This window comes from Emys orbicularis, chromosome 1 (genome assembly GCF_028017835.1).
Source record: "Emys orbicularis isolate rEmyOrb1 chromosome 1, rEmyOrb1.hap1, whole genome shotgun sequence".
Lineage (NCBI taxonomy): Eukaryota > Metazoa > Chordata > Testudines > Emydidae > Emys > Emys orbicularis.
In genome coordinates this window covers 311,432,744-311,454,204 of record NC_088683.1, presented here as the reverse complement: position 1 = coordinate 311,454,204, position 21,461 = coordinate 311,432,744, and the positions used below count along the sequence as shown (strand labels likewise).

The 21,461-nt window shown below is 42.7% G+C and overlaps 1 protein-coding gene across 2 annotated transcripts in view; it reads left to right on the top strand.

The window, feature by feature from the left end:
• CAB39L (calcium binding protein 39 like) overlaps nucleotides 1-20,249 on the top strand; it is a 98,861-nt gene extending 78,612 nt beyond the window's left edge. The window contains exons 7-10 of one of the 2 annotated variants that reach the window (XM_065417190.1): nucleotides 4,758-4,817; nucleotides 12,159-12,224; nucleotides 12,962-13,105; nucleotides 19,925-20,249. In XM_065417190.1, the coding sequence (XP_065273262.1) occupies nucleotides 4,758-4,817; nucleotides 12,159-12,224; nucleotides 12,962-13,105; nucleotides 19,925-20,104 (450 nt within the window). In that variant the 3' untranslated portion in view covers nucleotides 20,105-20,249. The remainder of the gene's footprint in view (nucleotides 1-4,757; nucleotides 4,818-12,158; nucleotides 12,225-12,961; nucleotides 13,106-19,924) is intronic. The other variant, XM_065417198.1, reaches the window with a different exon arrangement.
• Nucleotides 20,250-21,461: the final 1,212 nt, after the last annotated feature.

Here is a 21,461-nt window from a genome sequence, read left to right as displayed (position 1 = left end):
GCGGAAACCAGTGTTGCTAACTCTCACAATATTATTGAGAGTCCTGTGATATTTGTAGTTTTTTTAAGTCTCAGCTCCTGATTTCATGTGATTGTTAGAATTTCTGCTTTCATTTTTTTAAAGCATCTAGCCATTGTGGTTGCAGGAAAAAGCTTGAAAACATGACTTGATCGCACCTTAAGGGTTCAAAAGGCAACTAAAAAGAACCCCGAATCTATTGTTTTTAGAAAATTTCATGACCTTTTATGCCAATTTCATTATTTTGGGAACTTGGGGGATAGCAATACTGAGAAATTGGAGAGGTCGGCCAAGAGGAGAGAGACGGGAGAGCAACAGGTTAGATCAAACCATTTCAGCACTGACTGAAACACTGCGACCTTTTTATTTACATGTCCCTCAAAGCAAGAAGAGGGGCATGACTGGGGTTTGCTCCGCTATCCCCCTGTTAAATCCCCCTCTAATGGGGGGCTGAGGTGGACCAAATGCAAGATGCAGAATTAAATTCTATGGTCTGTGATTGCTGCTCAGGTCCAGATGCGGCATTGCATGTTGGGACCTGCAGTCTCCACAGGCCATATCTCCCTGTTAAAGAGGATGTTGGCTGCAATGTGCTTTACTTTATGCAATGTATATGTGACTGTGATGTATATGTGACTTGCAATAGCCAGTGTAGTCCTTGAGCAAAATTTGTTTGCCCATTAGGTTTAATGCGTAGGAACAGTTTGGTTATTCTCTGTAAAAACCACCTAAAAAAGCTGGGGGGAAATCTTTGCAATGAGAGATTCTTCTAAATATAGATATGGCTCTTTTTTTCCTTCTCCTATCAGTAGATTTTTTGCTGTCATAGAAACAAGTTATTTCTTTCCTCTCGAAAAGCTAATTAGAAACATGATGAGAGAAACCTCGGATATAATTAGAAAAAAGTCTAATAGCGAATTCAACTCACCAATGCAAGGCACATCCCGAAACCTGGTCTTAATTTTTACTGTCATCCTTGAAATATTGAGTGGAGTAAAGATTTGCTTAATGGGAGTAACCTTGTTCCTAAGTGGTCAGTGAAGCCAGATTTCCAATACAAACCAGCTCTGTTAAGCAATAAAGAAGACTTGAAGTTGCTATCCATCTTTGTTATCTCCAGCTGAATATCATGATACTTGAACTAATGCATAAATATAGAGAATTCCAAGTTAAAATATGTACAGCAGTATTATTTTACAAAGATGTACACATGACTCAAGTTTTTGATGGTCAATGACCCTCTTTGTATTCAAAGAGGAAGTGTTGTCTTTTGGTCAGGCATGGGGATGGGAGTAAGATTTCCTGGATTCTATTTCCAGCTCTGCCATTAATTTACTGTGGAAGAAATTCATATCCTTTGCACGATATCAGAGTAATCAGGCTTTAAGCAAGGGAAAAATATGGGTGGGGGTGGGTAACAGAATCTCCTTTTCCCCCAGCCACAAGGCAGGGCATGGGACAAAGCACTTTTGAGCTGTATTAAGGACTATAGACTGCTGGACCCTGCCATGTATAACCAATGGACCTATATAGTCATGGACCCACCAGCTGAAAGCATGGTAGGATTTAAAAATAGAATTGTATGTCTGTATGAATAGTAACATCCATAGATACATTAAATAGATGAAAAAATTATAAACATAAACCCTCATGGCTCAGGGCATAAGGCAGCTACTAACTTCCTGAAGTTAAGAGAAACTTTTCCTCTGTGAGCAGGGTACTCCATAATTGTCCATTATGGGTTGTTGGGTTTTTTGTTTGTTTGTTTGTTTTGGCCCCTTTTTCTGAAGCACCTGGTATTGGCTAGTGTCAGAGACGTGGCACTGGTCTAGATAAACATTGGTTGATCCTGGTATCACCGTTATGTTGGAATAGCAATAAGTGATGTGAAAGTAACAGGAATTATAAAACATATAGCTATATCTTGACTACTAAGACTGTAAAAACAAGCATTACAGTTTTTCATTCGGTGGATTACTGTTGATCTGGGTTTTGCTACCCCCTTGTTGGGTTGTATAATGTAATCACATGGGTGTTTGGTGCAGAGAAGAAAGACTTGTCTGTTGCAGGGGCCAGAGAAGGGTTTAATTAAATTTGCATTAATATCTAAGGATATTTATAGTAGGGAAATATTGGAATTTTTGATGATATTAAGATATACTTTTTAATTAAATTCAGCCAGGTGCACGACAGAGGGTGATTGAGCTGCCGAGCAATGCAGGGGGAACGGGAAAAATGGACTTGTATTTAGAGACATAATCTGCTATGGAGGTACCAGGAGCAGCTGGGAGGTGGGAAGAATGCTGGTCAAATGTTGCTGCACCACTCTGTCCTGTGATTTTCTATGAATAAAAACAAAACTAATTTTTGGACTATATGCAGTTTGTTGGACACAATGAAAAATGCTGTGCTTGGTTGCTAAGTGCCCTGCATATGAAGCAGGCTGAAGTCCACTCAGCTAATTAACCTAAATTCATCACATCCATGCTGAATAAAAGAATATACTAACTATATAGTATACTAGTTTTTATAGCAACCATGTTTATGAGGACCTCTTCTTCCCCCTTCTCAATAGCTGCTAAATACAAATCCTTTAAATACTAATCCTTTCAATATAATTCATTATAAATCAAATTAAAAACTGAAGAACCATCAGATTAAATATATTTTTGGAGCTATTGAGAATACTTCTGTGTAAAGACAATTGCATATGCCTCAACTTCTGACAGTGAGTAGCAAAGCTGTTAAAAGAAGACAGAGATCTTTTAAAGAAAAAGATACAGGGCCTGATTCAAAGCCCTTTCTGTTCATGTCCACAGAAAGACTCTCATTGACTTGAATGGGCTTTAGATCTAGGCTTTTATTGCATTTCAGTGCAATTTAGTGAAGAGAGCAGTAGGACAAAAATTTTCAAATTTGGATGCCTCAAATTAGCCACATAAATCCATATTTAGACTCCTACATAAGTGGCCTGATTTTCAGAGGTGCCAAGTACCTGCAGCTCCCATACACTTCAATAGGGAAGGTGGGTGCTCAGCCTGTATGGAAATCAGGCCTTTTTTTTTTTTTTTTTTTCTTTAGGTATCTAAATATGGATTTAGGTGGCTAACTTTTAGGCACCCAAATTTGAAAAAAATGGCTTGGGTCAATTTACTAGATGAGGAGCTTGATTCTCTTTTCACTCCTATTATACGCCTATGGAAAGTAACACTTTTGAAGGCAATGGAGTTACGCTATTTAAAACGGCCAAAGAGGAGAGTCAGGTCCCAGGGGGCCCAAACTCTGTGATGCCAAGGGCCACACTAGCATTTGCCAGGAGCCAGAGGGCTACACAGAGGGCTACTCTTGAGCCAAAGAGATGTTTAGCAACATAAACTTTCAGTGAAATCTATGGTCCTGGTCTTCTCTTAACTCCAAATAGGAATTGTGGTGCTTAAAACCTCTCAGGTTCAAACTCCTTCTTCATATAGAAATTTATTTTTAAATAAATAAATGTAGACAATATTTATTAGAACATAAGAATGGCCCTACTGGGTCAGACCAAAGGTCCATCTAGACCAGTATCCTGTCTTCCGACAGTGGCCAGTGCCAGGTGCCCCAGAGGGAATGAACAGAACAGGTAATCATCCAGTGATCCATCCCCTGTCGCTCATTCCCAGCTTCTGGCAAACAGAGGCTAGGGACACCATTCCTGCCCATCCTGGCTAATAGCCATTGAGGGACCTATCCTCCAGGAATTTATCTAGTTCTTTTTTGACCCCTATTATGGTCTTGGCCTTCACAATATCCTCTGGCAAGGAGTTCCACAGGTTGACTGTGCGTTGTGTGAAAAAAATACTTCCTTTTGTTTGTTTTAAACCTGCTGCCTATTAATTTCATTTGGTGACCCCTAGTTCTTGTGTTATGAAAAGTAGTAAACAACACTTCCTTATCTACTTTCTCTACACCGGTCATGATTTTATAGACCTCAATCATATCTCCCCTTAGTCATCTCTTTTTCCAAGCTGAAAAGTCCCAGTCTTATTAATCTCGCCTCATACGGAAGCCATTCCATACCCCCTAATCATTTGTGTTGCCCCTTTCTGAACCTTTTCCAATTCCAATATATCTTTTTTGAGATGGGGCGATTGGTAATTGGTAATTGTTTTTGCTGTGATCAGTTAATTTAAATTGCTTATTTGCCTCCATAAACCATAAAAATCTGGAGTTGATTAGCTTTGTCATCACTTTGCAGCTACAGAAAGAGAGTGACAGTGAGCATCTGTGGGGCATGTTTTAGGTTTCATGGGTCACATTTGGACTTCAGGCCACAGTCTGGCTGTCCCTGTGCTATACACTGTATTCTGAAAGGTAGATTCTATAAAGGTAAAATAGCTCCAACTTACAATTGGCATTTTAAAAATTAATATATGCACATGTGCCCACAGACCATATGATAGGCGCAAAAATCTATAAATATACATATTTTCTAAATATAGTGTTTGTTTTGTTTTTATTCACTGAACTAGTAAACATGAATCAGCAACTGATATTAAATGGTGCACTGTCACTCCTTTTACCTATTCTTTCATTGAGATAATGCTGGAAATTATTGTAAAGGAGAAGAGCTGCTTTAAAATGTTCCCCGAGCCATTACAACTGAAGATTAAAGGGATGATCAAACTAGTGGGGGGGAAAAAGCTGGTTGAGTTTGAAAATGCTTCAGATAGTGATTTTTTCCCTGGTTGTTTCTTTTCCAGGACCTGCTAACAAGACACAAATTGTTGGTAGCAGATTTCCTAGAACAAAATTATGACACAGTAAGTACAAATAATTTCCAGCCTTAATGGTTTCATATATGTTCCTGCAAACATTACTGTGAGGAGTCCACCCTCACTTGGATCTGAACTGGAAACCTTTTGTAGGGGCATTTCGGCTCCACTCAGAAAAAAACATTAAAAATAAGTGGATCTTCTTGATTCTTTGTGTCAATCAGAACTGTTCATTTAACAGCACAGTTCCTCCATTTCCCAGGCGAGGGATCCAATTGGGACAGCAGCAGTGGGACTTCAGGGAAGATGCCTGTACTTCAGCAGCTATTTGAATCCTACTTTCTAATCTGCTCATAAACAGAGCATGTGCAGCTGAGGGCTACATGCCCCACCTAAAACTTTTACTTAGAACCAAGCATTGCACCCTATGAGCCAAAATAATTAGTTTTACCAAGGGAGAATCCTCCTTAGCCATCTGTAGAAATAATGCTTATATCCTGTTTACAGGCTTCCCGATTTCTAGTACAACTCCATGTCAAAAGCAAATCTTGTTTAGGATGTGGAACAGTAGAGGGGAAGAATCTATTCTTGCTTCATTGCACACAACATAACTACATTAACACTAGTGGGAGCTACACGTGTGTACAGATATTAGACCAATTTTATTTTTAAAATATTTACCTTTTGCTACAGTTCGGTTCCACTTGGTCAGTGTTAGGGAATAGCTAGTGGTCATTCATGTCCCAGTAATGCTTCAGGATAGAGGACAAGAGTTACTAGAATTTATTTTAGTGTTACTGGAAATTGTCTCTGTAAATCCCAAGGGATTTTGAGATGTGAATATACCTGTTATCATCCTAAGTAAGTTAGTCTATTGGAATATTGCCATTTCTCTTTGGTTTAAAATATCTCTGAAAATCAAGTGTAGGTCAGAAAAATTCTGTTGGAATCAACTGAAATTGGGCTGACATGGGTGGTGGAATTCGACAGAAGATTAAGTTGTCATGTTACCTTCAAGCTTGCATGCTGCTGAGTCACAAATGCAGTGTGACTCAGGCAATTTGTATATCTTCACTTATTCTCTATATCTCTGTACTAAAGCACTGTGATAAAATGACTGTCTTGAGTTTGTGTAGCACTGATGCTCAAAGTACATGTAATGGAGAATAATGTTCTTCAAAGGACTCCCAGTCAACAAACAGAAATCTGTTTTATCAGCTAGACAGACTGCTACATGTTCAAAACTATCACTGGTACCTCTTTGAATCATAGAATCATAGAAGATTAAGCTTGGAAGAGAACCTTAGGAGGTCATCTAGTCCAACCCCCTGCTCAAAGCAGGACCAACCCCAACTAAATCATCCTAGCCAGAGCTTTGTCAAGCCGGGCCTTAAAAACCTTTAGGGATGGAGATTCTACCACCTCCAGGTAACTCATTCCAGTGCTTCACTACCGTCCTAGTGAAATAGTTTTTCCTAATATCCAACCTAGACCTCCCCTACTGCAACTTGAGACCATTACTCCTGTTCTGTCATCTGCCATCACTGACAACAGCCTAGCTCCATCCTCTTTGGAACTCCCCTTCAGGTACTTGAAGGCTGCTATCAAATCCCCCCTCACTCTTCTCTTCTGCAGACTAAATAAGTCAAGTTCCCTCAGCCTCTCCTCATAAGTCATGTGCCCTAGCCCCCTAATAATTTTCGTTGCCCTCTGCTGGACTCTCTCCAATTTGTCCACATCCTTTCTGTAGTGGAGGGGTCCAAAACTGGACACAATACTCCAGATGTGGCCTCACCAGTGTCGAATAGAGAGGAATAATCACTTCCCTCGATCTGCTGGCAATTCTCCTACTAATGCAGCCCAGTATGCCGTTAGCCTTCTTGGTAACAAGGGCACACTGTTGACTCATATCCAGCTTCTCGCCCACTGTAATCCCCAGGTCCTTTTCTGCAGAACTGCCGCTTAGCCAGTCGGTCCCCAGCCTGTAGCAGTGCATGGGATTGATCAAGCACTTGTCCTTGTTGAGCCTCATCTGATTTCTTTTGGCCCAATCTTCCAATTTGTCTAGGTCACTCTGGACTCTATTGCTACCTTCAAGCGTATCTACCTCTCCCCCCAGCTTAGTGTCATCCACGAATTTGCTGAGGGTGCAATCCATCCCATCATCCAGATAATTAATGATGATGTTGAACAAAACCAGCCCCAGGACTGACCCCTGGGGCACTCCGCTTGATACCAGCTGCCAACTAGACATTGAGCCGTTGATTACTACCCATTGAACCCGACGATCTAGCCAGCTTTCTATCCATCTTATAGTCCATTTGTGCAATCCATACTTTTTTAACTTGTTGTCAAGAGTACTGTGGGAGACGGTATCAAAAGCTTTGCTAAAGTCAAGATGTATCACGTCCACTGCTTTCCCCATATTCAAAGAGCAAGTTATCTCATCATAGAAGGCAATCATAGGTTGGTCAGGCATGCCTTGCCCTTGGTGAATCCATGTTGACTGTTGCTGATCACCTTCCTCTCCTCCAAGTGCTTTAAAATGGATTTCTTGAGGATCTGCTTCAAGATTTTTCCAGGGACTGAGGTGAGGCTGATTGGTCTCTAGTTCCCCGGATTCTCCTTTTTTAAAGATGAGCACTATATTTGCCTTTTTCCAATCCTCCGGGACCTCCCCCGATCGCCACAAGTTTTCAAAGATAATGGCCAATGGCTTTGCAGTCACATCAGCCAACTCCCTCAGTACCCTCAGATGCATTAGATCAGGACCCATGGACTTGTGCATGTCCAGCTTTTCTAAATAGTCCTTAAACTATTTCACCACTGAGGGCTGCTCATCTCCTCCCCATACTGTGCTGACCAGTGCAGCAGTCTAGGAATGGACTTTGTCTGTGAAGACCGAGGCAAAAAAAGCATTGAGTGCTTCAGCTTTTTCCACATCATCTATCACTAGGTTGCCTCCCACACTTTCCCAGACCACCTTCTTGTTGCTAACGTACCTGTAGAAACCCTTCTTGTTACCTTCACATCCCTTGCTAGCTGCAACTCCAGTTGTGCTTTGGCCTTCCTGATTACACCCCTGCATGCTTGATCAATAATTTTATACTCCTCCCTAGTCATCTGTCCAAGTTTCCACTTCTTGTAAGCTTCCTTTTTGTGTTTAAGCTCACCGAAGATTTCTCTGTTAAGCCAAGCTGGTCACCTGCTATATTTGCTATTCTTTCTGCATATCGGGATGGTTTGTTCCTGCGCCCTCAATAAGGCTTCTTTAAAATACAGCCAGATCTCCTGGACTACTTTCCCCCGCATGTTAGCCTCCCAGGGTATCCTGCCCATCAGTTCCCTGAGGGAGTCAAAGTCTGCTTTTCTGCCATCCAGGATCCGTATTCTGCTGCTCTCCTTTCTTCCTTTTGTCAGGATCCTGAACTCGACCATCTCATGGTCACTGCTGCCCAGGTTGCCACTTCTACTGCCCCTACCAATTCTTCCCTGTTTTGTGAGCAGCAGGTCAAGAGGAGCATGGCCCCTAGTTGGTTCCTCCAGTACTTGCCCCAGCAAGTTGTCCCCAACACTCTCCAAAAACTTCCTGGATTGTCTGTGCACCGCTGTATTGCTCTCCCAGCAGATGTCGGGGTGATTGAAGTCCCCCATGAGAATAAGATACCTGGAGACCCAAAGCATAATCTGTTCCTGTTTGGCCTGAGCCTGTGAGGTGTGTTGAAGCCAGTTGAGGGCAGGCAGCACCTTGCAGGAGGCACCCACACCACCTTGCAAGATTGGGCTCGCTCTTTTTTCAACAAATGGAGACATTGGGTATGTCTACACCACAAGGAAAAAAAACCCTCACAGCAGTGAGTCTGAGCCTGGGTCAACTGACTCAGGTTTGCTGTGGCTAAAATAGCAGTGTAGATATTCTGGCTTGTGCTGGAGCCTTGGTTCTGTTACCCTTCCCAGGTTTCAGAGCCCAGGATCCAGCCCAAGCTGGAACATCTATATTTACTCCTCGGGGAATACTGTGCATGCTTCCCTGCAGAAAAATGACTTTCTGACAGGGAAGCAAAGGGAAGCAACAGCAGCCAGACACCACTCTCTAGCTGCGCAGTTACATCATTTCAGGCACTTGGAGCAGCTGGCAGAGAGGTAAATCACCACAGGGCTGTGGACACCCCAGCCAGTGGCTCCTACCCTGAGCTGGGATCAGCTGCTAGTCCTGGCTGGGCTGGAGGCAGGAGAGAACAGGATTTCCTCTTCCCCTGCAAGGAGTGGCTGGGGCTGTGTCAGACCCACCCCCAGAAACCTCCCCAGCTGCAGGAAGCTCAGCATCCTCCCCTGCTTCCTGCCCCCATCACTCCCCAGCTGCAGGGGGAGGGGTCACTGTACAGGGACCTGCTCCCCCATCCTCCCAAACCCCGTGCATCTGGACCTCCCATAGCCAGATACCTCCACCAAGCCTCACCCCCTGCATGCAGACCCCTTGCCTCCGGACCCCTGCACCCAGACCACCCCCCCACTGAGCTCCCTGCACTCAAACCCGCACCCTGATGAGCCCCATCCCCTGCACTCCCCTGAGCCCCCACATCCAGACCCCCATGCCACCGGCCCCCAACTAGCTGCACCAGACTCCCACTGACCCCCAACTAGCTGCACCCAGACCCCCACCCCAACAAGCCCCATTCTCCCAGCACCCAGACCCCCCAGCTGAGACCCCCACACCAAGACACCACCTCTGAGCCCCAACCACTTTCACCTGGAAGCCCCTGCAGAGTCCCATTGCCCCTGTACCTGGAACCCCCCCCAACGAGCCTCTGTGCATCCAGATCCCCTCACACTTAGACCCCCCACTGAGCTGCCTGCACCCAGATTGTCCCACACAGAATCCTGTCACCCCATACCTGGAACTCCCCACACTGAGCCCCTCCACACTTGGATCCTGCCTGGTTGAGCCTGCCTGCCCCACACGTGGTGCGCCTGGCGTAAAGGGGCAGGGCCCTAGGGTATTTCTAGGGCAGGCCCAGGCCTTGTGCTGTTTCAGGGTCAGGTGCAGCCTCACCACTGAGTCTGTGTCCTGGGGGTGGGGAGTGGGGAAGCTGCAGGGTGATCTCTCACCTTCATGCAGCCAGTGGCCTGTGCTCCCCACTTCCATGCTGGAGCCTCTGCATTTATTTATTGACAAATAAAACTTCCAGAATTTTTAATTTTTTGGCACAGAATTCCCTCAGGAGTATATACTGCCATTTTTAGCCCTATAGCACAAGCCCAAGTTAGTGGACCTGGATTCTGAGACTCACTGCCACAGGGTTTTCTTTGCTGTATAGACGTTCCCATTATATCCTAAACAATAAAGGACAAATTGTGCCCTGAGATACAAATGAACAACTCCCACTGAAATCAGGGTGTGTTAAACACATACATCTGAGGGCAGATTTGGCTCTGAGAATGAAGTTTGTGGCAATGCAGACAAATGCCCACCATTGGCATGTAGCGAGATAGGAGGTATCATTCCATGTTCACTCCTTGAGTGATGAGACAGCCAGGGACGGGGTTCTTTGACACAGCACCCTTTCATTTTAACAAACATATTTTTGCTTATTTTTTTTTAATTGCAACAGCATGAACAAGCTAAAGTTAGCTTCAAATAAGACATGCATTAAATTTGTTTGCATATATAACCTCATTGTTCAAATATACAGCCATACCAACCAGGCAAAAACAGTGAATGATATTTCAACATGAGAAAGATCAACCAGGTCAAGAAGAAATTGTGACCATCAAATTGTCACCATCACCATTTAAGTCTGGTTAACAATAATAAACATTTTGTTAACCAAATTTTCCAAGGTGCTGTTCATTTTAATGGCCAAAGTGTAATGTGCAGGTAAGGCATTTGAGTGCCACGTTGAACTTGCATCACATGGTGTGATCTAGTGGTTAAAGTGGGGACTGCAGGTCATGGCTCTTGTATATTATTTTCCTAACTGCTGTTAATGCTGGATGAACTTGAACAAGTCACTTAAAACCTCTGCATTATGAATCATGTGAGCTGATCCCTGCATGGAGCCCTGACTCCCCAGGGCTCTGTGCAAACACAAAGCTCCACCCATCTGGTACTCAGTGCAGGATTGGAGCCTGAGGGTACATCTACATCGCAGCTGAGCGTCTGCGTCTCACCACAGGCAGGCTTACACACACTAGCTCTGTGTGAGCTAGTTTGCTAAAAATAGCAGTGTGGCCCTGGCAGCATAGACAGCGGCACAGTCTAGCCGTCTGAGTGATTGGCTCTTGCTTCCCACAATCATTAATTAAAACCCTTGGCCTGAGGTTTCATGGCCCTGAGGCTTGCCCCATGTTTAGCAGATCTTTGGGTCATATGCCAATGGAGCTACACTTATGAATAAACGGAGCTACGTTGATTTTAGTTTCATTAAGATTTGGCCCATTACATTTTTTATAAAATAAAATGAAACTATGCAAGCACTACACAAAGTAGTAGTCTCATTACCTTTTCCTCCCATTCTAACCACTTGGTATAACATGTTGAGTCTCTCTCCAAATTCATATTTTTTTTCAGCGCTGATTATCTGTTTGTAAATCACTATGCCCGCCTATGGCTCTGTCTACATTTAATGAACAAGAACTGCAAAATGTCTTAGCACAAGAGATCTGATCCTGGATGGTGCTGAGCAACCCTCAACTCCCACTAACTCAATGGGACTTTGAAAGTCCTCAGAACCTAGTGAGGCCCAGAAACTGTAACATTAAGAGGAGGCATTATAAACATTGCATGACTCCATTACATTTCTCTGTGTCTCAGTTATACTGCCCCATGCTGTGTTTGCAGTGCCTTCATTTTGATCTTTAAGCCTCCAAGGTATAGCGAATAGTAATGACAATGAGGACAACTGAAGTGAAGCAAAAAGGAAAATTGGCAAGTTAGATGCGAGCATAGACACCCACTAAAAATAGCAATGTCACTCTAACAAGCCAGACTTCCACCATTCTTCTCTGTCTGTCTTTCCAGGGACATAGATGGCACTCTACTTATATAACCCTGTGTTGGTATAACAGTTACCGCAGATGGTCTCTGGTTACTAATGTTATATTTGTGTGTTCTATTTTGGCAGCAAATTCATAATCTTGTATAAGATGATGGCATAAGGTGTGAATCACAAGGGCACTAAGTTCCTGATTCTCTGGTGGATTCACATGTGCAAGCAAACACTGATTGGATGATGCTAATCAGTGGTCAATATGGGCTGGGCTCTGGCATCATAAAGAAGTGCCAGAGCTATGCTGCTGCCATCGCAAAGCTTAGTGCAGGAAGGACCAGTACAGGGGGATGGGGAGAAGGAAGAATATGGCTACCCTGGTTTTTTCTTGTTCCCTTAGATCTTTGAGGACTATGAAAAACTGCTTCATTCTGAGAATTATGTCACAAAGAGACAATCTTTAAAGGTAATGTAAAATTCCTGAACACTTTTCTTTTAATAGCCATAACATGCTCAGACTATTACACAGACTGTCACAGAGTGGCCTTATATACTTCTTTTTTTGGTTACAAAAGAGATTCTTTTAAATTAATCTACTGCTTGTGCAAATCAGGAGGTATCTTTATGTCACTGCATTGGGGTTAGCATTGAGAAGTCGTAGTTCCTGAACTCCTATGGCAAAGCTTGGAGTCCTTTCTCTGAAATGAGGGTGTCATCCTCTTTTCTCAGAGTCACCCGAGTTCACAGCCTAGTTCAGAACACATGTGGGAGTGAGTTTGGTAGGTTCGTTGTAGTCCCCATTTGTCCGTGCACCAAGCAATTTGGTAAAATCTGCAGTCTCCTCATGACTAGAACAGGAAAGTATGGGGCATGTAAGGATTGAGGTGAATTAGCAGAACAATGTGGGGTGGTTGTACCTGCTTTTATTTTATCTGGCTCAATCCAACTGTTACTCTATGCATTAATATGGTATCTAGCTCTGCACAATTTGCATGATCAGTGCTATTGGACAGTTATCTCACTTGCATGTACTGCAAATTCACCTCAGTCTTTTTAAAGGCCCTCCATTTTTTAAGCCACCATGGCCTAAGATAAGACTCTATTGAAACCTCTGGGGGTGAAGACAAAAATGTGGTGCTTTCATCTGAATCATAAATTCTGTGGTGAGTCACAAAGCCTTTGTTTTTGTAAATGTTCCCATAGCTGCTGGGTGAACTGATTCTGGACCGACACAACTTTGCCATCATGACAAAATACATCAGCAAACCAGAGAACCTGAAGCTAATGATGAACCTGCTGCGAGATAAAAGCCCCAACATTCAGTTTGAGGCATTCCATGTGTTCAAGGTAACTCAGCATAGCCTTCAGAGAGGAAGGAACCTCTCTTTCACTATGGGAGGGAGGAGAACCCAGAAAAATGTGGGGTTTTACAAACCATTTCAAACATTTGAAAATATTTTAATAAGAAATTTCTCCCTGACAGTTCTCTCTCACGCTTGCTTGCCCTCTCTAGGTGATGTCTAAGGCAGGGTCATTTGGATCTGGGCCTAGTGATCTGAGGGGGCCCTTGTTACAGCAATGCATTATTAGAAAGGGGTGACAAGTTGCCTGGCTGATTGCTGCAGGTAACCACTTGCTGTGGTCGATGGTGCTCTCCTCAACCTCCTTAGGTCATGTCACAGTGACTCTGGGTAAGAATTGGGGGAGTCATGTGATTCCAAAATATTTGATATGGATGGCACCCAGCAATCAGATATTACAGTGCTGGGTAAGAACCTAGATAGACAGACAGTGTTGGCTCTCTGGGTGAGGCAGAAGCAAGTGGGAATTTTTATATTATTTCAAGAGATTTGCCTTTGATAAGTTTGAGCCCAGGCATATGCTTAATCCTCCTCTTTCTGGTTCTGTTTTGCACTGATCACTAATGCAGCCTTACAAAATTGTCATAAAAATATTATCAGCCCAGGCACATACACTACTTTCTTTTATCATCATGATTTGATTAAATGTTTTAAATTTTATTTACCCATCAAAAAAGTTTTTTGCCCTGAGCAAGAAGATGAGTAGAATTATTATTATGCAGAGCTACTATAATGCAAAATTAACTCATAAATATGTATGGCTGTATTTTCATAGTTTGAACAGATTAATTTGCAGAGAAGAGGGATAAAACCTATGGGAGGGGGGAGAATGTCCTTCTCTGGGAGATGTTTATAAAACAGACCACATTGCACCAAATGGCAAGTATTTTCAAAAATTACATCACCCTCAGAATGTTCAAAAAGGCTTTTTGAGGCCTTTGATTCTGCCATTTCTATTGTGCAAAAGATCTTTCAGCAGGCATTTACATCTCCAGCATGCGGCTTGAAGGATGGTATGGCTGCTCCATACAATCTTTCATCTACGTAAAGTAATCACAGGGATTCCCAACATATTTCAATATTTTGCTTCCTGCATAATAAGCCTCAGTGATGCACTTAATTACTTGTGTAAGCCTTTGACTTATTCTTGACAACCAAACTGCTGTGAGTAGCTTCTGCTCTTACCTCTTATCAGGAGGTATGCAGCTCAAACATAAGTTGGGGAGAGCAAATCCCAAATACTTGCAGTCTTTACGAGCTCAAATGTCAGGGGAGGGAAGAGAAGAGAGAGATTTGGTCTCTGTTAGCTACTTTTTCATATTTACTAATAGTCACGTACTTATGCATGGAACTTCTATGCATGAAGTGCAGTCCCTGAATTAATCCATAAGGCCACTACCATCTATTGTTTCAGATTCCTCTTAAGCACCCAGTTCTGCTGGGCTGTTCCAAGAAATCAGACAGTGATGAATAGATGATTTTATTTATTTATTTTGTTTAAAATAGAAATTTGAGGATTTGGAGTGATCTGTAATCATAGCTATCTATGTAACCATATGATATAATTACTGTCACCCTCATCCTTCCTCCCAGTGTCCACCGTCCTTTTGTTTCTCGTGCTCGGAGCATCCAGTTCGTAGGCTCTTCAGTGCAGGGATAGTGCCTACCCATGTATTTTGTGCAGTGCCTAATGCAATGGGGCCCTGATCCTGACTGGGACTTTTGGCACTATGTGAAACAAATAGTGAATGATATTGCAACCCTCGTTGATGTCAAATTCTTCAGTGCTCCATGAATCCAACTTCCATGAAACTCAATAATATTTTTACAATAATATCGGATGGCAGCAGTTAGACATGAATGTAATAGGTACAGTATTCATCTTACAGTTTTCTATGGGAGTTGTACCATGTAATTCAGAGCAGAATCTCATCCAATGGAAGTTGCACATTTCTAACTGAGAGCACAATGTAGCCCATAGTTGCAGCAGAATCCCCCTCTCCAGTCTGCAGCATAGCTCTCTCTCTCTTGTATATTCAATTCTTGTTCCACATGTGCAGAATAAGTATAGAATACGCACGAGAGAAGGGCACTGAGCATTTTGTCCTGAGTTTTCCTTTATTAATAAATTCTATGCTGATGATGGGAAACAATCCAGGAAATCCCTAAATATGAAAGAGGATGTACGCTTCATGGAAAAACTACTGCCCTGTCCCGACGCCCTTTCTGGCAGGTGAAAGGCAGTGATGTGCCTTGTTGCTCTGGGTGCAGAGTCCTTGGGCCTGATTCTCCCCCTGGTTACTCTAGCTGTATGCTGGTGTAACCGAGGGTGGGGGAGGAAGTCGGGCTCTCTGTCTTTATTTTCACATAACTTTAAAACTATGCTGAAAGTATCCAGTTAGTCCTGTTTTAAATTACCACAGAGTGCCAATACCGATATGAAATCAAAGATTTGCCAAGCAGCTGATACTTGCTACTTACTGCGAGCTGCCAAAAGATTTGGGTTTAAATTACCTGACTTGGATGTTTTTGCAGCTAGGCACATTTGAAATGAAAAAAGTGCTTGTTATGTAAGTATCCAAATTCCAGCTCTCCCAGGCCCCAGTTGACCCTGAAGAAGGCATCTGACTCTCAGCTCCTTGAGCCAGGATCTGATTATTGAGGGTTTGAAGCTGCAATATTTTAACTAGAACCATGAGCATCTATAATTCTAAATATTTTACAGTTAAGTTTGATGGTAATTAAAAATGCAATTAACTCTTCAAACCCAGAGGACAGTCGTACTCATCCAGAGCACTCTGCCCAGAGGTACAGAAGATAAGTAATGAGGTCTCATTTTCAGTACTTCCTCCCATCTAACTGTTCCCTCACCAGCATGACCTCTACCTCCCTCATCATTCCTGCTCCCTCCCTTACCCTTGCTCGAACAAAATGAGACCTCTTCAACCCTTAGCCTCCACCCCACACAACCAGTCACCCACTTATGGCCACCTAAAAGCCTGGGGAATATAGGTAGACCACAAGTAACAAAAACAAGGGGATTAGTGATTATCTTAAGTGTTAATAAAACCTCTTTCCCCCCCCCCCCCCCCCCACACACACACCTACCTTTTCTCCCTCTCCATTCCAGCAGGAGAATCAATATCTGGTTTGGAAGTTGAACAATAAAAGGGTCTTTCTGAATACTCATGTGTTTTCTTTTGACAAATATGTGTGTTACTATTATTGGTCCATCCAAGTATGTGATTTTTGCTTCTTTGTTCTCTTGCAGGCAATCAAAAGTAAAGTACACTGCAGTATATTGCACACAATGCACATACAAATATAGAATAGTATCAGCCTCTTTTGACTATCATGTTAAACAATTCAATTATTTTGTGAACTCACCCCACAGTGGTGGTTCAGGATAATATAACATTTTTCTTAAGCAGAGATGTAGCAAGATAGGTTTTAGTGTTTAAATCTAAAAATAAATTGACCTTAGCTTCATTTTTCCATTCTCTTTCATGCACACCACAAAGCTACCTCCTGTCGCTCACTCTGCAAACGGTTCTGCATAACTTGACAATACTGACCGTTTCTGCTCAGCATGGGGCAGAAGCCGAGTTTGTGTTATTTCTGAGCTATAGACTTGATAATTCTTTGGTCTGTGGGGGATGTTGTAGGTGCAGCTACGTGAGCTTTCATGCACTTCTAGCGAGGTGGTAATCCCCCTGCGATGCATATGAGAAAATCATGGGACCAGTTTCAGCCCTGGTGGGTCAATTGGCCTGTTAATGTATAGAGTTATGCATGCTAGATTTGGACCATAATCTCTAACCATTTGAAAGTAGGTCAGAGGTTGCAGTGAACTATTCTCATCAAGATCCTGTGACATTCAGTAGCCTTGGCCTCCGTGCTTAAAAAAACAAAGATTATCAGTGACCACACAATGACGCATCGAGCATCAGACCATTTTAGTATCTTTATCCCTGTTGTGTTCCCTTGGGATGATGATGACGCGTTGTCATTAATTGTGAGAACCAAGGTCAGACTCCAGAACTCTCTGATCAAATACTTTATGGAGTGGATATGGAGTGTACAGTTTATCAATTTTGATGGACAATACTGATTTAAAGCCAGCTAGAGGACAACAGTTCTATTTCATGGCAACTTTTGAGTTTTGACATTTGTTTTCATTCCGTGTTGGAATGAAAAAAAAACAACCTTTCAAACATTTTTCACAAAGTGGAGTTGTGTCAAAACTCCTCAGAAGTGACCAGAGAACTCTCAATCACAAAACCCTTCCTGACAGATATGTTGTTGAAACTAATATATCTCCACAAAATTATTTTTTCAGAAATATTCCAACTAGCTGGAATACTAATGTTGTTTCCAGGGATATACCTTTTTTTTTTTTTTTTTTTTTTTTAAATTGTCTTCAAGTGAAGCATTAGCAGGAGACTTTAAAAATAAAACCTCATACTGGATCTGGCCTCAAGGTATAAAGATTCTTTGTTGTAGATATGTGTAAAGTTTCTTTATTTCAATACTGTGACATTGTGGTACTGTAGTTGATTGAGGGAGCCGGTCATTCAGTTTTACAATCCTTTTATGATCCCAGGGTTTGAAAAAAGTATTTGTGAGTTGAAATTGAGTCCTGCAGTAGGTCTAGTAGTCAAAAGATGATTTACATTTGAGTTTTCTATCTTTTATGCCAGTTTTTCAGGGGGAGGATTATAACCTATAAGCAATCAGACAAGAAGCTAAAGAATTCAGTCTAATAGGAGACATCTCACGTTTAATCATTTGCTATGCTAATACATATTTTAGGCTACAGCCAGTGTTAAAATTAAATCCTTTCAAGCATGTTCACAGGCTGTTCCTTTCACACTGTGTAGATACAGTGGTGGTCTAAATGTTCAAATTGACTAATCATTTTTGGTGCTTTAATTTTTGTGTGGCCTACTTGAGACATCTTAAAGGGGCCTGATTTTCTGTGGATAGGTGCTTTTTGCATGTCAGGCTCCTTTAAGGTGTCTCAGATGGGGCACCCAAATCATTAGATACTTCTGAAAATGCAAGACATTGCAAATACATTTGCATTGTGTTCTCTCAAACAATTCTTTTATTTATCTGAACTGTGGGAAACAACATGCAATTTGTATAATAGGGTTATTTGTAATGGAAGGAATGTTTTTAAATGGCCAAAGCAGTGGCTGAACAAACTCTATCTGTACCTCTCAGTGCACTCAAAGGGGCCATGAGCTGACTACCTCTCAGAACAAGGAACGTGCCCCTAATAACAGACACTACTTTTTGAGAACTTGAAGCATCTGGCAAGGAGGTTGCTCTAAAGGGGTTGTGGTGAAGTCTTGCACTGCTGAGTCAGGTGCCATTGCTTGTGAACATCTAGAGGTCATCAGGAATTAAAAGAAGTCCATGACTTTAAAAGTTCCGAACAAAGGGCCGGATTGTTGAAAAGAGGACTCTTGTGGGTGCAAATCTGCACCTTGTGGTATGGTGGGGGAGCTGCTTCAGTGGCCTTGTCCTTCCTGGGATGTGGGAATCTGCACAGGGGCTGGGATCTAGGCTGGGGAGACATATGCTTAGGCATCAATACAGGCTACAGCTTCTTGCTGTGGAACCTCCCTTTGAAGGAGGCTGCAGATGTAAGCAGGAGAAGCCCTCAGAGCCAGACTAACGAGGAGCCAAAAGAGAGTTACAGGGAGGACAAAAGGCAAGTGCCTCCCAAGTACGGGATTGCTACAAAGGGAAGATCCCAGCTTCTCACCTGGGTGACCCACAGACAGCATCTCCAAGGCACTGGGCTGGCAGTGAGCTGCGTATGTAAGCGTGTTACACTATCCTTCTGCTCTGCCTCACTGCTGTGTCCTTGTGAGCTTAGCAAACAGATTGAAATGTACGTGGATCCTGCTCTTGTAAATTTCCATTCACAGACTGCTTGCTAAAATGGACTAGGGTGAAGTGGAGGATGTGACCTAAGTTCACAAACCAAAACAAATCTGCTTGGTCTAATTTTAGGTCATTTCAGTTTAATATGGAAATTCTATCACCAACACAAGACTCGTCTCTTCTCCCAGTAAATATGGTTCTAAGACATTTCATGTTGGAGGGCTGTATATGTGGAAGTGATCAGGGATTTATAGCCAACTTTCAACAGCTGGCATTACAATCAAACCATTTGTCAATAAAAGGAACAGAATAAGGGAGAGTGATAACAAGGTCAAGTGTAACTTCACTTCCAGCTGCTAATGAGCAAGATCATGGGAAACTTTAACGTATGTTTAAGATACAGGGTTAGATTTTCTTTCCTGTTTTGGCCGCTTTGTGCTACTAAAGGGCCAAGGAAGCTGTTGGAGCTCCCCAGCTAATATGTGGCTAGCACAATCTGTTCCTATGCCCTCCCTGCAGCTCCGGAGGCATAGATGCTTGTCAGAAATGGAAGGGTCATGATCAGAGTGCAACTGCACTAATCCCCAGCTGGCAGACAACCTCTTGGGAGCCATAGCCAGCTGTCCTACTTTAGACTAAAGTATCTTGGAGGCTACTATAAAGTATGCTGGGCCTGAGGTCAGTATAGAACTGGCCACAGGGTCAGGTAGCTGCAAACAACAAATATGCAGCCCCTTCCCTCTCCCCCTCACTGGGTACTGCGCTCAGTGGATACACAGTAGGCACCAGAGAATCTGGCCACCAGCATTCAGTTGACTCAACAGAGAATGATGTAGGGCAGTGTCATGACTCTGATTGTTCATCTCTCTCTTTCTGTCTCTCTCTGTGTGTGGTTTTGTTTGCATATTAGGTATTTGTGGCCAGTCCAAACAAAACGCAGCCTATCGTGGAGATTCTATTGAAAAACCAACCCAAGCTAATTGAGTTTCTGAGCAATTTCCAGAAAGAGAGGACAGATGATGAACAGTTCACCGATGAGAAGAACTACTTGATTAAACAGATCCGAGACTTGAAAAAGCCAACACCATGAAGATCTCCCCTAATTTCCCATCATAGGCATTAAATCATATTTGTTCAGTTCCTCCCACGTGTCATTTAACAACACAATAGCGCTTGAGAAGTGCCTGTTTTAGTTTGATTCTTTGTTCACATAGATGTCAAGAGTATAAAGGTCTTACATGAAAACTTAAAAAAAAAAAAAAAGTCTAGAATAATATATTATTTCTAATCAAGTCTGTGATTATTTATGTCAGTTTAGACACCCTCTGTATTAGAAGCTGGTAAGACAGATTTTCATCTGTGCACTCCAGAAGAATGAACCTCTTTGCTTTTGCTTTTATCAGCAAACTTGAGCTCTCCATAAATGCACAAAGTAGGAGCTCAGAAGATTGTAACTATCTTTTTCTTTGCACTTGTAGTTGTGAATTTGTTTTAGTTCTGCGTGCACATGAGGACTGTGAAAGAGGGTGTTGGGCGACTGACTTATCTGCACTTATGTAGTAGATTTGTTAGCTAAAGCAGTGGGAGATAGATTTGAAAAAATAAGGTTCACATTTTCACTTTATTTTTATGTTCACTCATTCCTTCAGTCTTTTTGATTTCACTCAAGCTCAGAGCTTTCCCACCAGTTTGACCAACTGAACCTGGGAATTAGGCTAATACTTTGGGTGGGGCAGCCAGTGCCCACTGTCTCCCATCCCTCTGTATCTGATCTAACCCTACAATGCAGCCTAGGCTGCCCCAAACCCCAGTCTTGTAATAAGACTGATCAGGAGAAGTCCTAGCTCCACTGGGAATTAGAACATGCACTTTGAATGGGAGCCAGGCAATACATCAGGGCTAAGGGCAGAGGTGCATTGCTAAGGGCAGAGGTGCATTGCTAAGGACCTGCTCCTGCTCCCATTGAAATAAGTGGAAATTTTATCATTGACTTCAGTGGAAACAGAATTGGGCCTTATTCACCACTTCGTATTCTGGGCACAGTCCTGAAGCGTGCATCTCCCATTGGCTTCAGTGTCAGTGGGGGCACTCAGCACTTCACAGGAGTGAACCCTAAGCTGAGTCCTAAGGGAAGCCCAGGTAGAGTATCAATGATACAATCCTAAAGTACCAATACCTGTGCCAATACAGTACCTGTGCCATGGTTGGGAACCCTCTGATGTGGATTCTGTAGTGGTTCAGTTACTGCTGGGAACATCATGCCCAAAACATTCAAACCTGGGGACCTAAATCAGACTCTGAAATTCTTATTTAGACATCTAAATAGAAATGGCCTAACTCTGAGCAGCTGAGCAACCCCAGCTCCCATAGAGTCAATGGAAGCTGCAGAGGCTCAGCCCCTCTGAAAATCAAGCCACTTCTCATAGAAGCTTGAACATGGTTCTAGC